Genomic DNA, 23,993 nt, shown 5'->3' on the forward strand with positions numbered 1-23,993 from the left:
AATATCCCCAATCCTAGGTCTAGCTATGAAACCAGGTAGAATCTCTCAGTAAAAAACCTGCTGAACATGACCCTATTTTACAAAATTTGAAGCTCTCAGCAGAAAGTGCCAGCTCTTTGGGGCCTGATCCTCTCTCACACTGCTGAGAAGAACCTCTCAGGCCTGAAGTAACCTTTGACTTCACTTGTAGAGCTTCCCTCTCATCTGGTTATTTGCAGTGCCTAACAGAGCTAGGCTGCAGAGTCAGGCTTGGCCAGCAGGGGTTGCTAAGCTAACACTCAACCTGTAGGGTTTACTGGGTAAATGAATGCCTCATCTTACCAATTTAGTAAGTTTAAGAATTGGCAGATCAGCTAGAACAACGAAGACCCACATTTCCATGACCCCACCTCTTCAAGTGTTGCTGCTGACAACTGCTTAAGACAATACACTTTCAGACAAGGAGGGAATGGTGGCAGGAGACAGACGATTGCACCAGTCTCTGTGCCTCTATGGAGTTATGAAGTACGCAGGGACCCTCTAGTGAGTCAGATATTTTCTGAATACTGGAACTTTGTAGGATGCTTCCCCTATGAGCCAATGTTACCAACTCAGAGAGGGTAAGAAACCAAAACAGGTCCTGGTGGATCCCGAAATCAGGGATTTTTAGCAAAAGAGTTGACTAGACAAGAATGAGCAGATACTGTGTATAGGCGATCGTACTGTATCATCAATTAGCAGGACAGGACACACTCTGTGGTCTTGAGCCACCCTTTGGAAATCTCAGACACAAATTTAGAGATTTTTGTCTAAGTTTGCGAATACTAAACTTTTAGAGCTCAGGCACAATTCATTCAGGACAATAACAGAATTTTATCACTCATATTTGGAGCTCACAGGATCCTCAGAGATGAGAAAACTGAAGCTGGCTTTGGCAGGTGCAGGAGCCAACCCTGGGCAACATGCTCCACATCTTCCTCTTCTTCTATGCCACCATGCCTGCTTCAGACATACAGGGCTACCTGCAAGGACAGGGGCATGAGCTTTTTGGCAGTTATTGTTGCTGTTGTGAAGTGGCCATCGCCTGCTTTGGGGCTTTGCAGCACAAGACACAGTAAGGAACAGTGATTAAGAGACTGAGTGTTGAGGTCAGACAAACCTGACTCCTCTTTCTGATCCTGCTGCTTACTAGTAGCGTGACTCTGGGAAAGTAGCTTTGTGGTAGGCAGTTAGACAGTCATGAGCAGAGCAAGGACAACTGGCCAGGTACAGAAGGTCATCAGGGTGGAAAACCCCAGGTGCCCAGCAATGGGCAAAACTGAAACTGGGAAAACAAGGACCTGGACCCAGAGTATCCTTTCCTCTCCTAGCATGTTACTTAGTCATGCAGTTTAGATCTCCTGACCTTTCATATCAATGGTCATGCAGTGCAGACCCTTCCCTGGCATGGTGCTAGTCATGTGGGTTAGACCCCCTTAGAGGGGAAACTAACAAGGTGCAGGAGAATAGCTCATAAGCATTAAGCCCCCAGGACAATGAGGTTCTGACTCACATTAAAATACATCTGTGTGGCCCTGGCCGGTTGGCTCAGTGGTAGAGTGTCGGCCTGGCGTGCAGAAGTCCCGGGTTCGATTCCCGGCCAGGGCACCCAGGAGAAGCGCCCATTTGCTTCTCCACCCCGCCCCCTCCTTCCTCTCTGTCTCTCTCTTCCCCTCCCGCAGCCAAGGCTCCATTGGAGCAAAGATGGCCCGGGCGCTGGGGATGGCTCCTTGGCCTCTGCCCCAGGTGCTAGAGTGGCTCTGGTCACAGCAGAGCAACGCCCCAGAGGGGCAGAGCATCGCCCCCTGGTGGGCAGAGCTTCACCCCTGGTGGGCTTGCCGGGTGGATCCCGGTCGGGCGCATGCGGGAGTCTGTCTGACTGTCTCTCCCCGTTTCCAGCTTCAGAAAAATACAAAAAAAAAAAAAAAATACATCTGTGCCTCAGTTGTGTTTCAGCTCTAGGACCAGAAAAGTGGCAAAACCAGACAAGTGACATTATGGTTGACATCAGGACCAGCTGCACTGACTAATGCCCGGCGATGTGTGCCAACCAGTCAGTCCACGAACCTGAAAGGACACACCTGGGCAGCTGATGACTATTCTACTGAGGTCCTCCCCTGAGACCTCCCCTAACATCCCCACCCTTAGAACCCTCAAGACAAGACCCCAGTGCGTGCTCTCTCTCCTAGAGCACACCCGCCCGCTCCAATCTTCTTTCAACTGTACTGTTTTCTTTCTCCAAAGCTCGTGGGCCCTCCTTTTGCCTCTGTAACTTGTTTCCTGAGCCCATTTCTTCTACAAATCACTTTATTTATTTATTTTTACCTCTGTGGCTTTCTAAATAAACTTTCCCTTATAGTTCAAGTGTTGGCTCTGAATTCTTTCTTAGCTAGAACTCAAGGACTGAGGTTGCTGATCCAAGGTCTGGTCTGACTCCACCAGTCTAACACCTGGTGCCAGTTTTTTTTAAAAAAAGATTTTATTTATTCATTTGAGAGGAGAGAGAGAGAGAGAGAGAGAGAGAGAGAGAGAGAGAGAGAGAGAGAGAAGGGACACACCACGGGGGAGGAGCAGGAAGCATCAACTCTCATATGTGCTTTGACTGGGTAAGCCCAGGGTTTTGAACCAGGCAACCTCAGTGTTCCAGGTTGACGCTTTATCCACTGCGCCACCACAGGTCAGGCCACCTGGTGCCAGTTTTGCCACTGCCAACAGCCTGACTTTTCTGTGCCTCAATTTCCCATATCTGTAATGTGGGGGAAGTAATAAATAAATAAAGTGGGGGAAGTGCCTTCTTTATGGGGCTGTTATGAGGATTAAGTAGATAACTTGCAAAGCACTTAGCACACAGTAAACATTCAATGCATAGCAAATACACAAAAGAATGTATGGGCTCCTGCAACACCCAAGTGTTTCTAATTTGTTATCTCATGTTGAGACTGCAACATCCAAATAAGAAATCGAGATGCTCACAGAGGTTATAAAACACAGGAAGAAAAACCCAATGAATACCACTTTGCTGGGAACAACCATATATAGTTTGTTCATTCCTTTAATTTTTAAAAATGAGTAAGCAGACAATCGTATGCCTTTTGAATACCCAATAAAAACGTTCATTATGCAAAAACAGTACAACCTTTTTCATTTTTAATAATATTGTAAATATCTCAGAAAGGATGTATTGTTTCTAATGGATATCAAAAAAGTCTTCACAATGATGTTTCCCACCCCCACATTTCCCTCCCCACCCCCACAGTTACCCAAACACTAGTAAGAAATTACAAAAAAAAAAAAAAAAAAAAAAAAAGGAACAAAGGTCCTCCCTCCGCCCTGTCCCGTTAGTAGTGTTAAGTGAGTGACGTGGTGAGTGCCGCATGTCTGTACAATGCAGTGCATGCCGAGTGGGGGTGTGGGCTGTGCATCTGTCAGAGCCGTGCGGGAGAGCGAGTAGCAGCAGCAGCGGGGAGCTGCCCTCCCCAGGACCTGTTGGGAGAAAAGCAGACAACAATGGACAGGAGCAGGGCGCTCAGCTGAGCCCTTATCTTCCTGGGCCCATTTCCTGGGTCCACCAGATCAAAGAGCTCAGGGAGAGACCAGGCAGACCTGGGCAATGTGTGCAAAAGGGGGACCAGAACCAGGCGTCCAGCCTGCCTGGGTGGTGCTGGACATCCCTTCTAGCAAACACGGGTGCAGGGGGAGCTGCCCATAGCAAAGAAGCTGGGAGTTTGGGAACTCAGGTGAATCAAATACACAGGTTCATTACAGACAACTAAAGCCTTGGTTTGGACAAAGCTTGCATTTCCACCAAATAAAATTTGGAACATAAAGGAAAAGGATAAAGAATACACCTTCCCTGTCCTCAAATGACTCAGAATCTAAGGCAGAGGTTTGATGTCAAATCCAATCAAAGAAAAAGGGGAAAGAGAGAGAGACAGAGACAGAGACAGAGAGAGATGTCAGCCAGAGAGGTCTGAAGCGAGCCAGCCTCCTCCCAGACCCAGGACTGCACCAAGGAGGAACAGGGAGCCCAGTCTCCTCTCCAGTAAGCGCTGAGGCTTCTCAGGACCCTGGGAAAGATGAAGGTGGGATGGCTCCTTAAAAAAACGTAGGGAAGAAGCTTCTGCTGGTGACAAGGTTCTGCTGGTGACAAGAAGTATGGGAGAGAATTGAGAGGTATCAGGATGGTGGGGGAGAGAGGAGGGCCTGCCTGGGACAGGCAGAGGGAGAAGACATGGTAGGGGCATGAAGAAGGGGCAAGAGGATGAAACCAGGCTCCAAGCCTGCCTATAGCTCCTTCCCCTGGCAGGCTGGTGGGAAGTCCTACAATGCAGATCCTGGCTGGACAGTGGCAGGACAAACAGGTACAAGCAGAACAGAGGCTGCTTCCTAAGCCTAAAAACCAGCGCCCAGGTAACGCCAGCCAGCTCCACTGAGGATGGAGAGGCAGATCTGAGGACCAGAGCAGACTGACCAGGAGGAGACAGACGTGGGGGCCAGGACCTGGCTGGTTTCCAGAGAACAAACTGCTCACGAATGAAATCAAACTTGAGTTTTGGGGAAAACACCCATCACCACCACATTGCTTCCATGATATACTTGACTTAAAACATGCAGCAGGAGGTGGGTGCACAGAAAACTGCCTGAGAGTCTTCAGAAGATTCCAAGATGAATGGCAGGTCTGCAAGCCAGTGAGGCATGAGCAGGAATCCCCAAGGGATGCTGCCATGCTGGAAAGGACTTTGAGATGACCTGATCCAGCCCTCCCATTTAAGAGACAGGGAAAACCGAGGCCCATGGAGAAGAAGGGAGTGCCCAAGGTCACTTAGTAGGATCCGGGTGGATGGGCGCCTGCAATCCAAGAGTCCTTTGTCTGGTGGGACTTTTTCTTCTCTGACATAGCCTTGCTGTCTGCAAACCCACTGCTAAGAGGTTGGGGACGGGAAAGGGTGGGTTTGAAGGAGAAGTGCCCCCACCCCCGAGGGTGTGGAAGCCAGATGGCAACAATGGTCGGGGACAAACATGGGACATGGACTGGTTGGTTAAAAAGCTGACAAGAGGAGGACAGGCATCGCTCCCACCCCACCTGCCCACAGCCCGAGTGTAAAAGTTTGACCATATGATACATTTCTTCTCAACTGCTAGAAAACACTGGTTAAAACTGTCCTAGCACAAGAAGATACTGCTAGTTCCTGTACAGTATTAACTCTTCATAAGGTTACTTACATGATAATTGGGGGCGAGGAGGGGAATGTGGCTTTAAACCAGAGTGTACACAGCCACCTTAAAATTAACTGGTTAATAAGTCATGTGCAAAACGAGCAAGCCTCTATCATTAGGTGAAGTATGTTTCTCAGGTATTCATTTGTACACACGAGGACGGAGAAGGAAGCAGAGGCATCCGAGGTGGCAGGTGGACACTCAGAAGTGCGTCTCCTTCTCTGTGATGGCTGCAATGGTCCCATCGCCCTTGAGTTTGGTGTCACAGTCATTAACCATCACCGTCCGTGGGCCTGCCCCAAGCTTGCCCCTCATTTTCAGATCCGCACTGGGGGTTGTCAACTTCCGGAATTTCTAGGTGATTGGAGAGGAAAAGAGCTGTCTGAGAGCAACTGCCAGGGGCCTGGGGCCTGCCGTGGCCTCTCCCAGCCTCACAGTGAACACGGGGACGGGGGGCATGGGTCACCAGAGTAAGGTCCAGGCTCTAGCTCTGCTCCTTAAGGCTCTGTCCTGGATGATCAATTGGCCTCAGTTTCCACTTCTGGAGAATGGGAACAGTGGAGATATCTACTCCCAGCATTTGGTGAGGGGTTAAGGAGATGTTGAAGCGCTCAGCCTGTACCTGGCCTACTGCAGGTGACTAGGATTAGCAAGCTATCAGGGTCAACAGCTCCATCTGTTCCCTCTGGTAGAGACAGTGCAACTGGAGTCTGAATTGCTGAGTGACCACTCACTGTCTGAGTTGGGCAAGTCATGTAACCTCTGTGAGCTGTTTTCCTCATCTGTGAAATGGGATAATAGCACCTTCTGGCAGAGCTGTTGTGAGGGAGAGCTAAGGCTCCTCTAGGGCTGTTATATGATTGCTGGATAACTCGAAGCCTGTCCCACAAAAGGGAGGCCATCATGCTGTCACCACCTAGGGGAACGTGTGGTGTGTGCCATGTGCTCCCTGGGCTGCAACTTGAAGATACAAACACTCACTAACACCAGTGCTCACAGCCATAGCCTAACACCACCATGTAAAGTAGCCAGCACTGGGCTGGGCACAGATGGACTGGCTATCGTCCCCACTATACTGATGAGGAAGTGGAGGCCACGGGCAGACTCCTGACACTACCCGTGCTGCTGCAGCCCTGCCTCAGGATCCCACCTCAGCTTCCTGTGTGCACCTCTGGTTCTCTCTGGAGGAGACACCAGGCCAGGTTTTAAGAGGTCTTTTCTGGGCATAAACCCTTTCCCCAGGAAGGCTGGGGAGACTTTTGGGTGACTGATTTCTCATGATAAGGGTTCTGTTTTCTCTTTCAGGTCCTGCCATGCCTAAGAGGCTGAACCTACATTGCTCAAGTGGGATTAACAGGCAGACTCTGTGCTGAACACCTCCCTGTGTGCCGGGCATGGCACTAGGCTCTAAACACAGGACAGAGGTTAAGAGCACGGGCTTGGGAGCCAGGTGTATGGGTTTGAACCCCAGATCTGAGGAAAGAAACTTAACCTCTCTGTGCCTCACTTTCCTCATGCATCAAAGGGGGATAACAAAGGTACCTGCTTTCTAGGATTATCTGAAAGCTCAGGTCAGTTGACTTAGCCACCGATTAGCACAGAATGTCTATCCACAGCCATTCTTTGAGGTAGGAACCACTGACTCTATTTTCTCACCCAGATCCTTCCTGTCAGTTGGCAGACCCTTCTGGGAATGGAGGTAGATTAACTGGTAGACACAAGTTCTCCCAGCAAGGAAGGAGTGGCAACCAGATCTGCCCACTTCCAGAGGCTTTGCCATCTTTAATAAGCCCTGCTCTCTGTGCAAGCAGGTGTGTGAGCTTAGGGAGACGGAGGGGGCTCAGCACAGAGCCCCTCCTTCCTCCCTCCTCCTCCACACCAGGCCTGACAGAATCTCTGGAGGATTCTCAGGGAAACACTGGCGTTTCTGAATTCCAGAGGCCATGAAAGTTTGGGCAGGGGCCTGCAGTGGCTAAGGTGTTAGAGATGCAGATGTACTCCCCATTGAGTATGTTTGGTCCCAAATCAGAATTAAGCAACTGCCCTTGACCTACATTGCCTGCAGGTGCCAAGGACTTGCTCTGGGAGCACAAGCAGGCTTGCTCCTTCTGGCTGGATGCATAGCTTTTTCTGGAGCCCAGTCCCCTTGGTGGGCAGACAGGATAAGGAAGCTGATTCTGAGCAGGCAATCACATTTGGGTGTCTGCACACACACACCCAGTCCCACCTCCCTCTGACCTTGTCCTGGAAGACCATGTCACCCCTAAGATCCCTGGGGTATAATGATGGGGCAGAGACAGGCGCTTGCAACAGAGTATGGCTAGTCCAGCAGAGGAACGAGGCCATAAAGCTCAGAGCATAACAGCACAGACTCCAGAGTTCCTACTTCACCGGCTGTGTTCCCTTGGGCAAGTTGCTCCACTTCTCTGTGCTCTTGCTTCCTCATCTGTGAAATGGGGACAGTAAGAGCCTCCACCTCACAGGACTGCTGTGAGGATTAAGTGGCTCAGTGTTTGCAAATGGCTTAGAACAGTGTCTGGCACACTGCAGTTTGCTAAATGAGTGAGAAACTGACTCAAACCATCTGATCTGCCAGCAGGTGGGAAAGGATGATAAACAGAGAGTGAGCACTCTGGAATAAGACAGCTTGGGTTGTAATTCATTCTGCCACTGAGAGACCACATACTGTACCACTCCACTGAGAGGAAGTGTCCAGAACAGGCAAATCCACAGGGAAAAAAGGAGATTCGTGGGTGTCTCTGGCTGTGGGAACAGGGTTAGCTGTGAATGGACATGTGAGATCCTATTAGGATGATGACAGTGTACTAAAACTGATGTGTGGTGATAGATGCCCTAGGCTAAAAGTTACTAAACATATTAGTTGTACACCCCACATGGGTGAACTTTATCATATCTAAATATATTTCAATACAACTGTTTTAAAATTTTTGGTTTCTACTATGGAAAATAGTATGGAGTTTCCTCAAAAAATTAAAAATAGAAATACTTATATGACCTAACAATCCCACTTCTGGGTATTTATCTGAAGAAAAGAAATAGCCTCGCTCAGAAAAATGTATGCAACTGATGATCGTCACTGCATTATTTACAAAAGCTAAGACATGGAAGTATCCTAAATAACCTACGTGTACATCAGTGGATGAATGGATGAAGAATTTGTGAGACACATACACACACACAGGAATATTAGCCAGCCATAAAAAAAGAAATTTTGCCATTTGTGACTATATAGATGGACCTTGAGGGCATTATGCTGAGATAAGTCAGATAGCAGATGACAAATACCGTATGATTTTACTTATATGTAGAATCTAAAAAAATAAAACAAACAACCTAGTTCACAAATATGGAGGCCACATTAGCATGTGGGCAACATGGCTGAAGGGGTTCAAAAGATACAAACTTTCAGTTATAAATAGGTCCTGGGGGTGTAATATACAGCTTGGTAACTAGTTAATAATATTGTATTGTATATTTGAAAGTTGATAAGAGAGTAGAGCTTAAAAGTTCTCATCACAAGAAAAAAAAAACTATGTGTTGATGGATGTTAACTAGATTTATTGTAGTGATCAGTTCACAAAATATATACAAATATTTAACTACTATGTTGTACACATGAAACTAATACAATGTATATCGATTACATCACAATAAAACTTTGGCTTGCTAATTTTTTGCTGAGTGACACTAATTTTTGGTTGAATGAACATTTCTCTGAGCTTAGTTTTTCAACCTATTAAATGCAAAAACAATGCCAGCACCTTGGTTTGTTCTGGGGACTAAAGGATACACAGCATGTAGAGAACCCACAGGGCCCTGACATAGGATGGGTGTCAGTCCCTTAATGTCAGCTCCTCTTCCTCTGCCCTGGGAATGGGGCCCTCAATGCATTAACAGAACAATGAGAGCTAACACTTGATCACTCTCTATTTCAGGTCCTGGTCTAAGTGCTTTCCCTACATGAACTCAGTGAATTCTTACAAAAACCTCTGTTAAGTTAAGGACTGCCACTGTTCCCATTTTACAGATGAGGAAGCTGAGGCTGAACTCAGAGAAGCAGGTTCAACCCTGTGGCCTCACACAGATGCCTCTACATAGTGGTCAAGATGGACACCTGTCAAGGAGAATCTGGCCACAACTTTCCCTGAGAGACACGTGGGGGCCTGTTCTCATCAGACCCATTGTCCAGCTGAGGAAACTGAGACCCAGAGAGGTACCCATGGACTCAACCCTGCTCACCAGCATGTCCGAAGGCAGAGCCAAGCCCCACCCTGCACCTTGAGCCTCTCGTGCCAACCCCTCCCCGTCTCACCTCGGGCAGCGTCCCCTCCGTCTTCCACAGTTTGATGCAGACCCAGAGGGGGATGCAGAGCATGGAGGACAGGGCCATGAGCCAGCCGATGCCATAGCCCCAGGCCGGGTAGGTGTAGACGTTGTTATACTTGAGAGGTTTATACTTGACCAGAAAGAAGATGAAGATGCCCTGCAGAGAGACAGGGAAAGGTCCCTGGGGCCAGTGTACAGGAGGCCAGGAGCAGAGAGGATCTACCCCATGTGATGGCCTTGAAGACACAAGGCTCTGTCCTGGTCCAAAAGAGTCTCAGGCCTGTCCCCCCCCCCCCCAGCATCAGACACCAGACACACAGGAAAAGGGTCCTCACAGATACTGGGACCTCACTGGGCAGTGACTCCCTGACCGCACCCAGGAGCCTCATTCTCAGCTTCTGCCTAGTCAGGAATTTTTATTTTTCCTAGCTACTTCTTAGGATTGGTTTCAAAGCATCTACAATGTTTTGTGAAGATGCTTTGAGATACTTCCGTTGCCAAGAAGAGCAATGCGTTGTGTTTTAATTAAACATCAGCTCACAAAGGCCTCTGACTCTATGGTCTGGTCTGAGGGCAGAGCGTGAGCCCCTACCTAACCCTCAGTTGTGCTGCTTTTGTAGTTAACAAAGCCAAATGTCACCGAAGTGATCCTGGGCCCCCGCAGAGTAGGGTCACAGCTGCCCACTTTGCAGATAGAATTCAAGGCTCTGAGAAGGGAGGTGACTTGCTTATAGTCACATAGCAAGCTGGTGGCAGAGCTGGGATCCCAGGAGGCCCCTCCCTCACCAAGCCCAGAGACTGTCCCCATAAAACCAACCCAGGTGTCAGGATCACCCAGATGATGTCACCTCCTCAGTTCCAGCTGGGCTAGGTCTGAGGCTCTGGAGTAGAAAAGTGGATGGGTTGGTGGGCCCTTACCGCACAGATCCCGGGGGTCACAACCTTCCAGCACCATTTAATGAGTGACAATGGTCGGTAGCCAATCATGTCTTCGATATTATCATAGAAGCGGTTGCTTCCTGTCCAGAATAAAACAGACAGGCATACACACCCAAGAATTCTGTACATGACTCAGAGGGAAGGCTAGGAGTGTTTGCTTTCCGCAGCTCACAAGACACATTGTGGCAGGGACCTTATTCATTACTGCTTAAAACTACCAACATGTAGCATTTTGGGATGAACTATAGGAGGAGGGATTCTGGTCTGATACCGTGAAGACCCCTCCTGACTTTGGCAGTGAGGCCTAGGAAACAGTGATGAGAAGTTTCTGGGACAAAGGTAGAAAGTGGTTCCTGGGGAAGCAGGGCAAGGTGCTGACTGGCATGGAGGCGGGATTCAGGTCCATGAAGGCCAGGGCCTGGCTGGGCTGCTAATGAGCGAGTAACCTGCAGGGACATCTATTTCCGAGTCAAGTTCACAGTGGGAATGTCCATCATCATCAAACACAACTCATTCCAGGACTAGAGGACCAGAAGGCAGGTAGTGACTGAGAGCAAGGCACTCTGCTGCCTGCTTTGTCTACATTATCTCCTACTTAGCGACATAGTAATGAGGATGCCATTTTGCAGATGGAAAAACTGAGTCTCAGGGGCAAAATGACTGGCTCAAGGTCATAATCCCTAGCTTGAAACCCCTCCCTGTATTGTGGGCATATAAGAGCAGGATGGTATGCTGACAGGTGGGAAGGGCCAAGGAGTCGCTAAGGAGGACGGAGAGAAGCTACAGAGAACCTGAGCCCACCCCAGCCCCAGGCACCTGTGTCCTGGACACTGATGTGGGCCTCTGCTGGGTGGGCGGGCTTGGCCTCTACTCACCGTATACCCAGCCAATGCAGACACACTCAAAGATGGCCACAAAGAGAAGGCACATCCCACTGGCAGCATAGGAGTCAAAGAGCTGGAAGATGTACATGCCACCCTGTGGGGCAGGAGGATGGACACACGGTCAGAGGGACGGACACACGGTCAGAGGGATAGACAGACACATAGGGAGGCAGGCCTTAGAAAGGGCCTCTGCTCTGCCCTGTGCCTACCATAAGCCCGAAGTCACTTCCACTAGGGCAGACTGTTCCTCCCCAGTCCCTAGAACACTGCACCCTCTGTACCTGGCACCCTCTGGGAACTGCTGGGATTGTGATGGCCTTTCTTGTCTTTGCCCCCCAGTGCCAGAAACAACACAGAAAACCAGTGGCTGGAGGTTGGGCAGTCTCAGCACTTCTCTCTGATGGCTCCAACAGCCTCCCCGCCGGCCTCCTACCTCCACCCCAGCCTCACCCTTTCCAATCCTCAGACCAGCTTTCACAGGGACCTTTCTAGTATGTAGATCCAACCATTTTACTCCGCAGTTTAATACTACCCATTGGTTTCCTTGATGAAGCCTGACTGTCGGGACTGCCCTTCTCACTTAGCCTCATACCTCTTACCACCAGCCACCCTCAAGCTGCTCCCTCCTGGACACACTGAGGGACAGTCTCACCTCTGTGTCTTTGCTCATGCTATTATATCAAGACTACTTCATAAAATCATGAAGTATAAGCTTTCTCTTATAGCTTCCTTTAAAGCTCAGCTCAAATGCTACCTTCTCCAAGAAGCCCTCCCTGACAGCCTCCTTCTCTCTTTGGTTCTCCACAGCATGTTTATATGAACTCAGAATTTATTTCCCCTGTAAGTGCAGACTGAATTGTGTAGAATGAGAGACTATGGATGACAGAGTGTGACTGGCTTGTCTACAGCTGTATCCTCGGTTTGGCTTAGGGCCTGGCACCCAGTTAAGTGTGCAGTCCACCTTTCTGGATGTAGGAATGACATGGGCCAGCTCTGTAATATACAAATCTGTGATGACTAAGTTCAGTGGGAGGCTTGGGAGGTGTACACTCAGCTGGCCTATTACAAGGCAGGCACTACTGTTATCCCCAATGTTCATGTGGGGAAACTGAGGCACCGAGCAGTAAGAGCACTTGCTGAAGGTCATCCTTCTAGCCAGTCATGGGGTTGAGAATTGAACCCAGGTGGCTATGCCTTTAACCACCCACTATACTGCCTCAGTGGAACGTAAGAAATTGGTGGCCTATTTTTTCCCTTGAGCTGAGCTTTAAATGTCTATAAACGAGGGAGAAGACTTGCCAGCAATTACTGTGAAGGCTGAGGCTGACACAGCCTATTTGGCGATTTGAACTTCTCCTGTGAGGCTGCACAAAGATACTCCTTTATGGAGGCAGACGGTTGGCATGTGAAGTCATGATCGCCAGCAGCCAAGTGTTGGCTCCCTGCCACGCACTGGGGACTGCAAGGCACCCTTACACAGACCCGAGGCCACAGGTGGGGGGTGGGTATGAAGGCTCTGCGAGCTGGCGGTGCCCAGGGCCAGAGGCCCATGAAGATCTTCCACCTGCCTGCTCCAAGCCAGTGCTGCCCATGCAGTCCTGTCCTCATCAGCCTCTTTTAACACTTCAGGTTAACCCCCCCCCATTTGTGTGTGACAAAAGACTCTACTTTATGTAATTAATCAGTACTTAATGAGGCCCTGCTCACAGCATCCCTGGGTCTCCCTGCCTGGGGAAAAGCGAGATGGAAATGAGAAGTGCACACCATTCATTTGCTCAAATGCTGATTATCACTCCCATTAATGTGACAATGACTGGGAACAGTAATAACACCAGTCACCTGGAAGCAAGTGCCCACCCCAGCCAGGCCTCGAGGGCACAGAGCCAAGCAGAGCCTCTCTGTGGACCTCAGGGTCTGGTGGAAGAGACAGGTGAGCATCTGGGCTAAGCTTGGAACAAAGTGCCATGGGGAAGGAAAGCAGAGGCAGCTTCCAGGAGGTGGAGGCACTTGGCTAAGAAGTAGAAGACAAGGAGGTTCAATGGGCTGCCCCTAGTACCACAGCAGCTGCTTTGACTGTTTCTGAGTTCTCTCATTGTGTTTCCATGTTTCTTATAAACCTCTTCTTGTCTCTAGGCAACAGATTTCTTTTCTTTGCTTTTTAAATTAATTTTTTGAGCACAGGGAGAAAGATATGAATGTCATCTTTCCAAGGTACTTGAGAAAGTATTTGTTAGGATGGCTGGCTGCAAGAAGGGGAGAGAACCATGATTTTATGAAGTAGTCTTAATTTGGGGGCCATGGGGAACCCTCCTCACCCACGGGCCCATCAAGGATGAGAAGACAGGCACATAGGAAGGTTGAAGCTAGAACACAGTGTCTGAAGATGCCACATGTCATCACATGTATGTTCTCAGTGATGCTCCACAAAAATCTGCTTTAAACTTGAGCCTAATAATAGTAACTAGTTGAGGTGTCCGTAGTTGACATTGTCCCTTTCAGCCTGTTACTGTTAGGGGTGGTCCATGCATCCAGAATACCAGAGAATACCAGAATTTCCCTCTGTGAGCTTTATTTCCCTCTGGTAATGGCAGTAGTGACCTTTAGCTGAGAATTTACACATGCAAGACATTGTGCTGGGGCTTAATGAGAACTTGCATGCAACCCTCACAACACCTCCCTGGGAAGATGGAAGAACTGAGTCACAGAGCAGGTACTAGAACCTGGCCAGGGTCACATAGCTAGTCCATTTCAGACTGGGATACGACATTAGACCTACCTAACCCAAAGCCCAGGCATCTCACTCTTGTGCTACACTGTCCCCATCACTCACCTCCGTTAACATCACAAGGCCCAGAAAATAGGAGACGACGGACAAGGCCAGGATAAGCAGCTCCCGCCGATAGCCCCTCCGGAAGACCTTGGGGTACATGTCCACCACGGCGGTCACAAGGCTTTCTACACACACAAACTGGGCAGGGTAGATAAAGTGGGGTGAAGCCCAAGAATAAAGAGCATTATAGTGGCTGGCTGTAGCAAACATAGCAAGCATAAACCCTAGTCACCCTATGCCCTGGGCTGATCTTACTGCCACACTCTCATGGACAGGGGCCCAGGAACAAGAGCAGCAGTCCCAGCACTTACGGGGCTCCAGCATGCCCATGGAACAGGTGAGGACACAAGGCTTGGAGAGGGGAAGCAACCTGCCCAAGGTCACTCAGTGGGGACATGGCGGAGTCGGGACCTAAACTGGGGTCTTTTGACTCTAAAGATGGTACTCATTCTCTCCCATGCTGCTTGTCTAGGACCTTGTTATGGGCCTTATTCTGGGGTCAATGACTTAAATGAGACACAGGCCCTGACTGAGAGGCAACACAGGAGTCCTGACAGCTGAGTGCTCTGTGGGCAGCAGGCTGTGGTCTGTCTCGATGGGTGGGATTTGCTCATTCTCCAGGACTTTGATAGTCCCCTACCCTTGGCGTCTGGTGCCCTTTGCTCTGCTGAGTGAAGGCAATCAGAGCTAAGCCAGTACCCAGCCCCTGTGTTGCCTTACATGAGTCTCTGAGCCTTGGCCAACTCAGACAATAGAGCTCAAGCCACTAAGCATCTGGATCTCACTATGCTGAGCAGGGCCAGGCACACAATATCAGTTCCATTCCAACTGACCCATCAACACCAAGCCACCAAATCCTGACACCCCAATCAGCCCTCCCTGGGCTTCCCAGCACCCTGTGCTGCTCTCCTGCTCGTGCCCCAACTTGTGCAGAACAGGCCTTCCCTCTTCACTGTGCCCAGGCCACACCCCTCACCCTCAGGGTCCTGTGCTTGCTTTTATCTACCTTCTTATACTCATTTCCAGTGCACATAGGAGATCCCCAGAAAATGTTTCATAAGTAATAAAATAATAATGGCAAACATGTGGTGCTTGTTGTCTGCCAGTCTCTGTTAAAGCAGTCAACAGATATTGATTTGATTAATCTCTATGTGGTGAGTACTATTACTATCCTTGTTTTGTAACTGAAGACACAGAAGCCTAGGGGTATAAGCAACTTGCCAAGATCACAGAGGTATTACATGATAGAGCCTAGATTTGAACCAGGCAATCTTGTTCCAGAGGCTGGGTTTTAACCACTGTGCTACACTGCCAGGAGGGAGAGAAGGAGGGTAGAGGAAAGGGTATTTTTGCTGGTCACTATGTGGGGCGCTTTCTGTCCCTGGAACCATCTCTTGGCCCCAAATTCTTTATAATTTATTCTACCTCCTCAGGAAAGGCATTTGTATCCTCATTGTGCAAATGGACTGTAGCACACAGAGGAAGTGACTGGTCCAGAGTGGCACAACTGGCAAGAGTTGTGTGGCTGAGACTCAAACCCAGCCCTGACTCTAAAGCCCTGGCTCCTAGCTGCCAAGCTGCCCTATCTCTGTGCTCACCCAGGATTGAACCTACAGAGACATTAGAGCGTGTGGCCTACGACCTGGGTGCATGTCTCTGTAAGTTACTTGGCATCTCTGAGCCTCAGTTTCTTCATCTGCAAAATGAGGATAAGAAAAGAAGCCCCAGCCTATGTAGTTAATCGTGACAAAGAGCTAGGACATAGCCCAGGCACAAAGCAAGTACAGCATGCATAGGGGTGTGCATCTGCCCTCCATGGCAAACACAGTAAGTATCTCAGTCCAACTGCTGGCCAGGTTCAGCCCAGAAACTCACAGAGCCCAGGCCCTACTCCCACTTTCCTCTGCCCCGTTGGACCTGTCTCCCTCTCCCTCTCCCTCTCCCTCTCCCAATCCCCCCCCCCCCACACGCACGTGTGCGTGCACAGGCACACGTGAGCTGAGACCCCTCCAGAGGCCTTCACTGCAACAATGAAAAGAAAGATTGTCAGCCACAATGGAAGGGAAGATTATGAATGACAATGGAGGGAAGATTATCAGCAGAAACACCTGGTGCTTCAGCAGCTCGGCTTAGCAGTTTCTGAGAAACCATCCAGGGGAAGAAATTGGACTTTGCTGGGTTGACAGACACGCCAGCCATAGGGCTTAGGTGCTAAAAGACTCGCACAAGGTCATGCGTGATGGCAGCACCTCACCAGAAGACCCCAGTCTGACAGCAGAGCTAAGGCTCTGGCTGGAGGACCCTCTCTGGGACTCTGAGAGGAACCAGCTGCGATGGAACAGCAGGGCAAAGGGTGGATTTCTGGGAGTGATGACTGACTGAAGGCACAGGATTCTGGCTGAAAACCCAGGGAGAGGATTGGGAGGGCAGGCTGGAGGGAGTTTTACAGTGTGAGAGGATGTAAGTGCATGCATTTGTGTGAGATGAAGGGTAAATTGCTAGTTCTAACTATATACCCTCATCGAGGAAGGCAGGCTGCCAAGTAGAGGCTGGGCCTGAAAGAGCCCAATAGGAACTGAGAACGGAGGCAGGCAGGAGATGTGAGGGGACTGGGGGCTGGTGGTGGTACTGAGGACCCGTGCAGCTGCCTTGGTGATGTCATGGTGGCCTCAATACAGAGATGGAGGAAGAAAGAAGGTGCTGTTCTGTGTCCCTATGTCCTCCATGATTTGGTTGGGACAGGGACACATGCTAGGTGGGCCCTCAGATATCACTAACTATAGCCCACCTTCTGAGAATTTCTTCTGCTTTGTCAGGTGGTGCTGCTGGGCAGAAGTATTTACCAGTATGGAAGTATTTAACAGTATTTTAAAAACTTGAACTGGGAGTTGGGAATTTCAGGTAAGAAAAACAGTGTTTGGGGAAGACTTGGAGGGACCCGAGCAGCTATGTTTGGGAGTGATTATGGAGACCACGTAGGGGATAGACTGGTATGCTGGCAGGAAAGCAGGGTGGAGACAGTAGGCAGGACCTTGACAATCAGGACCAAGAGGTAGCGGCTAGGCCCTGAAGCCTCCCTGCCCTCCCGGTCTGGGCTACCCCTTCCGTCAGTACCTTACCTGGCTGTCCAGGCCCAGGAAGATGAGCATCATGAAGAACAAGGTGGCCCACAGTGGGGAGAGAGGCATCATGGTGACAGCCTTGGGGTAAGCGATAAAGGCCAGGCCAGGGCCTGGAGAGGAAGGAGAGAGAAAGGTGCGGGGTGGAGCTTAGTCTCTCATTTAATTGTTATTTTAACCCATCGTGTATTGAGTGCTTCCTTTGTGCCAGGTGCTATGCCTGATTCTCACTCAAGTCATTTATATCTCCCAGCCACCTTATGTGGTTGGTCTTATGATGATGCCCATTTTGCAGATGAGCTAGCAGAGGCACAGAGAGGTAAGCCAGGGTCTAAAAGGGTCAGGATTCAAACCCAGGTTGGTCTGACACACAGACCTTTCTCTGCAAAGATCTGTCTTTATTATTATCACCAGGGCCAGAGGGGTTCAGGTCCAACCCAGAGATTCCTATTTGGTCAGTCCGTGGTGAGGCAGGGATTAGGGACTCAATGATTCCAGTGCAGGTAGTTAGGAGTCCAGGCTTGGACAAATACTGATCTACCCAGGCTGCTTCTTCTTTTGGGTTCCTCCCCTTATCTCCTCAGTCCACATTCACCTCTTCTGGCTGCTCCAAATAGAAGGCTTGGTTTAGATGTCCTGAGGTAAGCTTTATTAATGTCAGGGAGAGCTACCTAGTGTTCTAGTCCTGTAGCACAGTGGTCAAGGGCACAAGCTCTGCAACCAGATGGCCGGGATCAAATCCTTGTTCTCTACTGTGAGCTACATCTCAGTTGAAAAAAATGCAGATCACGAAGTCCTACCTAATGAGGTGGTTTTGGGAAGTCAGTGAGACAATGCAAAACATGGAAAGCACTTAAAAAAGTGTATGCTAAATAAACATTAGCTCTGTTCTTTTAACTTTAAAAGCAGCCTTATTAAAAGTACAATTTACCTACAGTAAGCACTCATTTTAAGTGTACAGTTCAATGAATTTTGAAAAGAGTATACACCCAGATAAGCATACTGCAGTCAAAATAACATTTCCATCATCCGCTTGGGCCCCTCTGCAATCTTTTTACCCTCCTTCCCCATCTTTGCCCTGAGCAACCATTGATCTTTTTCCTTTTTTTTTCCACCTAAGAGAAGCTTTATGACAAGTTTATATTTAACTTTATAAAAAATGACAAACTAATTTCTTTTTTTTTTTTCAAGTGAGAGGAAGAGAGATAAAGAGACAGACTCCCGCATACTCCCCAACAAGGATCCACCTGACAACACCCATTTGGGGCCGATGCTCCAATCAACCAAGTTATCCTCAGAGCCTGGGGCTGACTCTCAAACCATTGAGCCACTGGCTTTGAGAGAAGAGAGAGAGAAGGGGGAGTAGGAGGGGGACAAAAGCAGATGGTCACTTTTTACGTGCCCTGACCAGGGATCAAACCCAGGACTTCCACATGCCAGGACAACACTCTATCCACTGAACCAAATGGACAGGGTGCAAACTAATTTCTAAAGTAGTTGTGCCATTTTACATTCCTACAAGCAATGTTTGAGTTCCAGTGGCTCCACATCTTTGTCAACACTTGATATTATTTTTAAAATTTTGTCATTATAGTGGGTGTAAAGTGTTATATAGCATCATACTTTTAATCTGTATTTCCTTGATGACTATGTGAAGTATTTTCACATATCTTTATTTTCCATTCATTTATCTTCTTTTATGAAAGGCCTGTTGAATCTCTGTCCATTTTTTAAAAATATGGGATGTCTCCTTTTTAGAGTTGTGAAAATTCTTTGTATATTTGAGATATAAATCCTTTATCAGAGAAGTGTTAACAGATATATTTTCTTGGTCTGAAGCTTGCCTTTTAATTTTCTTAATGATGCCTTGTGAAGAGCATTTAAAAATTTCCAATTGTTTGTTGCTAGCATATAAAAAATATAATCAATTTTTGTTTATTGTCCTTTTATCCTGTGATATAAATTCACTTAATAATTTTTTTCTGTAGATTTCCTGGGATTGTCTATGTGGTCAATCATGTTTATAAATAAAGACAGTTTTTACTTTTTCTTTCTAATCTTAATGCTTTTAGTTTATTTTCTTGCCTTATTGCATTCTCTAGGATCTCCTGTACTAACATGGAACAGAAGAGGAAATAATATACATGCTTGTTTTGTTTCTGATTTTAGGAGAAAGCATTCAATATTTAATTGTCAGAATATTAACACTGGTACAATACTATTAATTAAGCTATAGATTAGCAAGGTCTGAGTATCTAATACATAACATGGTAAGTATAACTGATAATATTGTATCATATAATTGAAATTTGTTAAGAGAGTAGACTTAAATGTTCTCACCCCCCACCAAAGACAGATAGGTAAGGTGATGTATACTTTAAATATCCTACTATGGCCCTGGCTAGTTGGCTCAGCAGTAGAGCACTGGCTCAGTGTGTGGAAGTCCTGGGTTCGATTCCCAGCCAGGGCACACAGGAGAAGTGCTTATCTGCTTCTCCAACCCCTTTCCCCTCTCCTTCCTATCTCTCTCTTCCCCTCCCGCAGCCAAGGCTCCATTGGAGACAAGTTGGCCCAGGCACTGAGGATGGCTCCATGGCCTCTGCTTCAGGCACTAGAATGGCTCCAATTGCAGCAGAGCAATGCCCCAGAGGGGCCGAGAATTGCCCCTGCCCCCTGGTGGGTGTGCCGGGTGAATCCCGGTCAGGCTCATGTGGGAGTCTGTCTGTTGCCCCCCCCCCCTGCCGCTTCTCACTTGGAAAAAAAAAAGCTAAAAACAAAACAAATATATATCCTACTATTTTAATCTGTTAATTATGGCAATAAAACTGAAAAATAAAATATTACTAAATTTTTATTTTTTCAATTTTTAAAAAAAATCATGAGTGGGTGTTAAATTTTGTCAAAGGCTTTTTCAACATCTATGAAGATAATCTTGTAACTTTTTTGTTTGATCTATTAATATGGTATATGATATTAATGGGTTTCCTAGCATTAAACCAAACTTGCATTATTCCTGGACTAAATTTTACCTTGAAATGGTACACTACTTTCTTAAAGTGATTTTCTGCTCAATTTGTTAACATTTTACTTAGTATTTTCATATCAATATGCATGAGTAATATTGGTCTGCAGTTTTCTTTCTTTGTATTGTCTTTACCTGGTTGTAGGCATCGATATTATACACATAAGGAGTTAGAGAGATTTTTTTCCTTTCCAATGCTCTGAAATAATTTATAGTGATTTACTAGAATTCCTCTGTGAAATCATCTGGGCCTGGTGTGTTTATTTTCCAGGGTATCCTCAATAACTTTGTCTGTTTATTCTATAGAAATTGGCCTGTTTAAGCTTTCCAAATCAAATGGGGTCAATTTTGGCAATCTGTATTTCCCTAGGAAAATATTCATTTTATCTAGGCTTTCAAATTCATGTGCACAGAGAATTGCAAAATAGTCTTATGATTTCTAAAAATTTCTTCTGCTTCAATAATTACTTCATTTGTCAGTTATTATTTTGTTATTTGTGTGTTCTCCCTTTTTTATTTTTGATCACCTGGTAATTTGCCTATTTTAATTTTTGAAAACTCAGAGTTTCATTAACTAGATCTACTGTTTCTCTATTCTCTACTTCATTAATTTCTGCTTTACTCTTTATTAATTCCTTCCTTCTGCTTTCTTTTGGATCACTCTTGTTATTTTTGTGTTTAACAGTGGACTTAATTTTATCATTCTTTTATTTTGTATTGATAAATGTGTTTACTACAGTTTTCTCTTTAAAAATGTTCTTAGGGCTTTGTTTTTTTATTTGAACCTTTACTATCTTCCTCGCCAGGTCCGCCCCCCCACCCCCCACCTTTTAACACCACATACAGCCCACCCTACAACAATGAGCTTTTTCTATTTTCCTCTTGCTTTCTCTTTCCACTTTTTGGTTGAATGACTTCTATTTTGTAACAGTGCACAGCATTTCTACATTAGTCCTCTATCATCCTCCCCACCTCTGTCTTAGTCTTACATGGACACTTACATACTTTCAGGCACTCACTATCAGTTCTTTTTCTGAAGTTTTCCCAGGCATTGGATTGGATGAAGTTCATCCTCAAATAGATTAGCCAGAAGACTAAAGACTGTAGAAGTCTCTAAGTTATTGTATATTGAAAATGGTTTTTTATATTCTCCACATTTGATGAAATGACTAGATATTAAATCTGTGGCCCTGGCTGGTTTGCTCAGTGGTAGAGCATCAGCCTGGCATGTGGATGTCCTGGGCTCAATTCCTGGTCAGGGCATACAGAGAAGTGACCATCTATCTGCACCATCTCTACCCCTGCACCTCTCCCTTCTCTCTCGCTATCTCTCTTTTTCCCTCTATACCTCGGTTGGAGCAAGTTGGCCTTGGGCGCTGAGGATGGCTCCATGGCCTCATCTTAGGCACTAAAATAGCTCGGTTGCTGAGCAATGGAGCAATGGCCCCAGATGGGCAGAGCATCGCCAGGTAAGGGGCTTGCTGGGTGGATCTCGATCAGGGTGCACACAGGAGTCTGTCTCTCTGCCTTTCCGCTTCTCACGAAAAAAAACATACATGATTCATATTTCATTTTCTGAGTATTTTTTTTTTAAATGCTGCTCCACAGTTGCCTTGTTTTGTTTTTTGGCTTTGAAAAGCATGATGGCAAACTAATTCTTTTGTCTTTGTAAGATATTTAATCATTTTTTGCCTGGAAGCCTTGAGGATTTTATCTTTATTTTTGAAAGCTAATGTTTTTACTAGAATGTAAATGGAAGGAGTTGACCATTGTGGGTTATATTTCCCTAGTACCCAAGGAGTTCTTCAATTTTTTGATATTTACTGAGACCTACTTTATGGCCCAGTTTATATTCTATTTTAGTGACTGTTTCATATGCATTAAAAAAAATTTACTCTGCACTTTTTGGGCACAGTGCTTTATAAATGTCAATTAAGTCAACTTGGTTGATAATATTCAAATCTCTAGAGCTTTATTGATATTTCGTATAAAGGCACATCTTGTTTTATTGTACTTTGCTCAATTGCACTTCACAGGTATTGCTTTTTTTTTCTTATAAACTGAAAGCAAGACCCTCCATCAGCAGAAAAATTATGACTCACTTTATTGTGATACTTGCTTTACTGTAGTTGTTGGGAACTGAACCCTCAATCTCTCCAAGGTATGCCTGTAGTTGTTCTATCATTAGTGAAAGAGAGTTGTCAAAATCTCCAACTATGACTGTCGGTTTGTCTATTTTCACTTTTTAGTCTGTCAGCTTTTCTGCATATTATATTTTAAATCTCTTTCATCAGTTACAAACACTTTAAGGATTGTATGTCTTACCAATGAATTGCCCCTTTTATAAACATTATGAAGTGTCCCTTTTTCTCTCTAGTCATTCTCATTGACTAGAAGTCTACTCTGTTTAATACTAATATAGCCAAACCAGTTTTCTTATGCTTATTGTCTGTATTGCATATATTTTCCTATTTTTTTATACTTTATCTGTGTCTTTAAATTTAAAGTGTGTCTGTTTCAGACAGCTTATAGTTGAGTCTTACTTTATTTACTCTGATTACCTCTGCCTTTTAATGGAAGTATTTGGTCTATTTACATTTACTGTAATTTTTGATATGGTCAGTTAGGTATAAGTCTACTGTTTCTTATTTGTTTGTTTTCTTTTTGTCCTTTGTGAGTTTTTTAGGTGTTTGTTTCTTTACTTTCCTGTGTTTGTCTTGCCCTCTTTTGGGCTAATCATAATTTTAAATATTCAATTACATTTCATCTATTAGCTTTATAGCTCTATTTCTTTTTATTATTTTCTAAGCAGTGGAGCCAACAATATGCATCTGTAACTCATCAAAATCTACCTAGAGTTAATATTGTGTCACTTTACATTGCCACCACCACTACACATCTGGGTATAACTTTTGACTCCCCCAAAACTTAACTATAGTCATCTTTAGGTATCCATGGGAGATTGATCCAAGGACTTCCCACAGAAACCCAAATCTGCAGATGCTCAAGTTCTTTATGTAAAATGAAAAGAGCATAGAACAATGTATACTGTCAGCCCTCCACATATGAAGATTCCCAATCAAGAATCAAAAATGCTATTTTTGCTAACATTGTTAAAATGTCCATACTGCCTGACCAGGCGGTGGCGCAGTGGATAGAGTGTCGAACTGGGGTGCGGAAGGACCCAGGTTTGAGACCCTGAGGTCGCCAGCTTGAGCACGGGCTCATCTGGTTTGAGCAAAAGCTCACCAGCTTGGACCCAAAGTCGCTGGCTCAAGCAAGGGGTTACTCAGTCTGCTGAAGGCCCACAGTCAAGGCACATATGAGAAAGCAATCAATGAACAACTAGGGTGTCGCCACAAAAAAACTGATTATTGATGCTTCTCATCTTTCTCAGTTCCTGTCTGTCTGTCACTATCTATCCCTCTCTCTGACTCTTTCTTTGTCTCTGTTAAAAAAAAAAGTCCATACTACCCAAAGCAATCTACAGATTCAGTGCAACCCCTATAAAAACATCAATGACATTTTTCACAGAACTAGAACAAATAATCCTAAAATTTATGTGAAACCACAAAAGACCCAAATAGCCAAAGAAATTTTGAGGTAAAAGAACGAAA

At 46.4% G+C, this 23,993-nt stretch overlaps 1 protein-coding gene across 1 annotated transcript in view; it reads right to left on the reverse strand.

The window, feature by feature from the left end:
• Window positions 1-5,360: 5,360 nt before the first annotated feature.
• SLC6A11 (solute carrier family 6 member 11) overlaps window positions 5,361-23,993 on the reverse strand; it is a 119,158-nt gene continuing 100,525 nt past the window's right edge. Inside the window, exons 9-14 of the mRNA XM_066244666.1 lie at window positions 17,355-17,467; window positions 14,236-14,373; window positions 11,397-11,499; window positions 10,501-10,601; window positions 9,569-9,739; window positions 5,361-5,589 (exon numbers count right to left, since the gene is read on the reverse strand). Of these exons, the coding sequence (XP_066100763.1) occupies window positions 5,437-5,589; window positions 9,569-9,739; window positions 10,501-10,601; window positions 11,397-11,499; window positions 14,236-14,373; window positions 17,355-17,467 (779 nt within the window). The 3' untranslated portion in view covers window positions 5,361-5,436. The remainder of the gene's footprint in view (window positions 5,590-9,568; window positions 9,740-10,500; window positions 10,602-11,396; window positions 11,500-14,235; window positions 14,374-17,354; window positions 17,468-23,993) is intronic.

This window comes from Saccopteryx bilineata, chromosome 10 (genome assembly GCF_036850765.1).
Source record: "Saccopteryx bilineata isolate mSacBil1 chromosome 10, mSacBil1_pri_phased_curated, whole genome shotgun sequence".
Lineage (NCBI taxonomy): Eukaryota > Metazoa > Chordata > Mammalia > Chiroptera > Emballonuridae > Saccopteryx > Saccopteryx bilineata.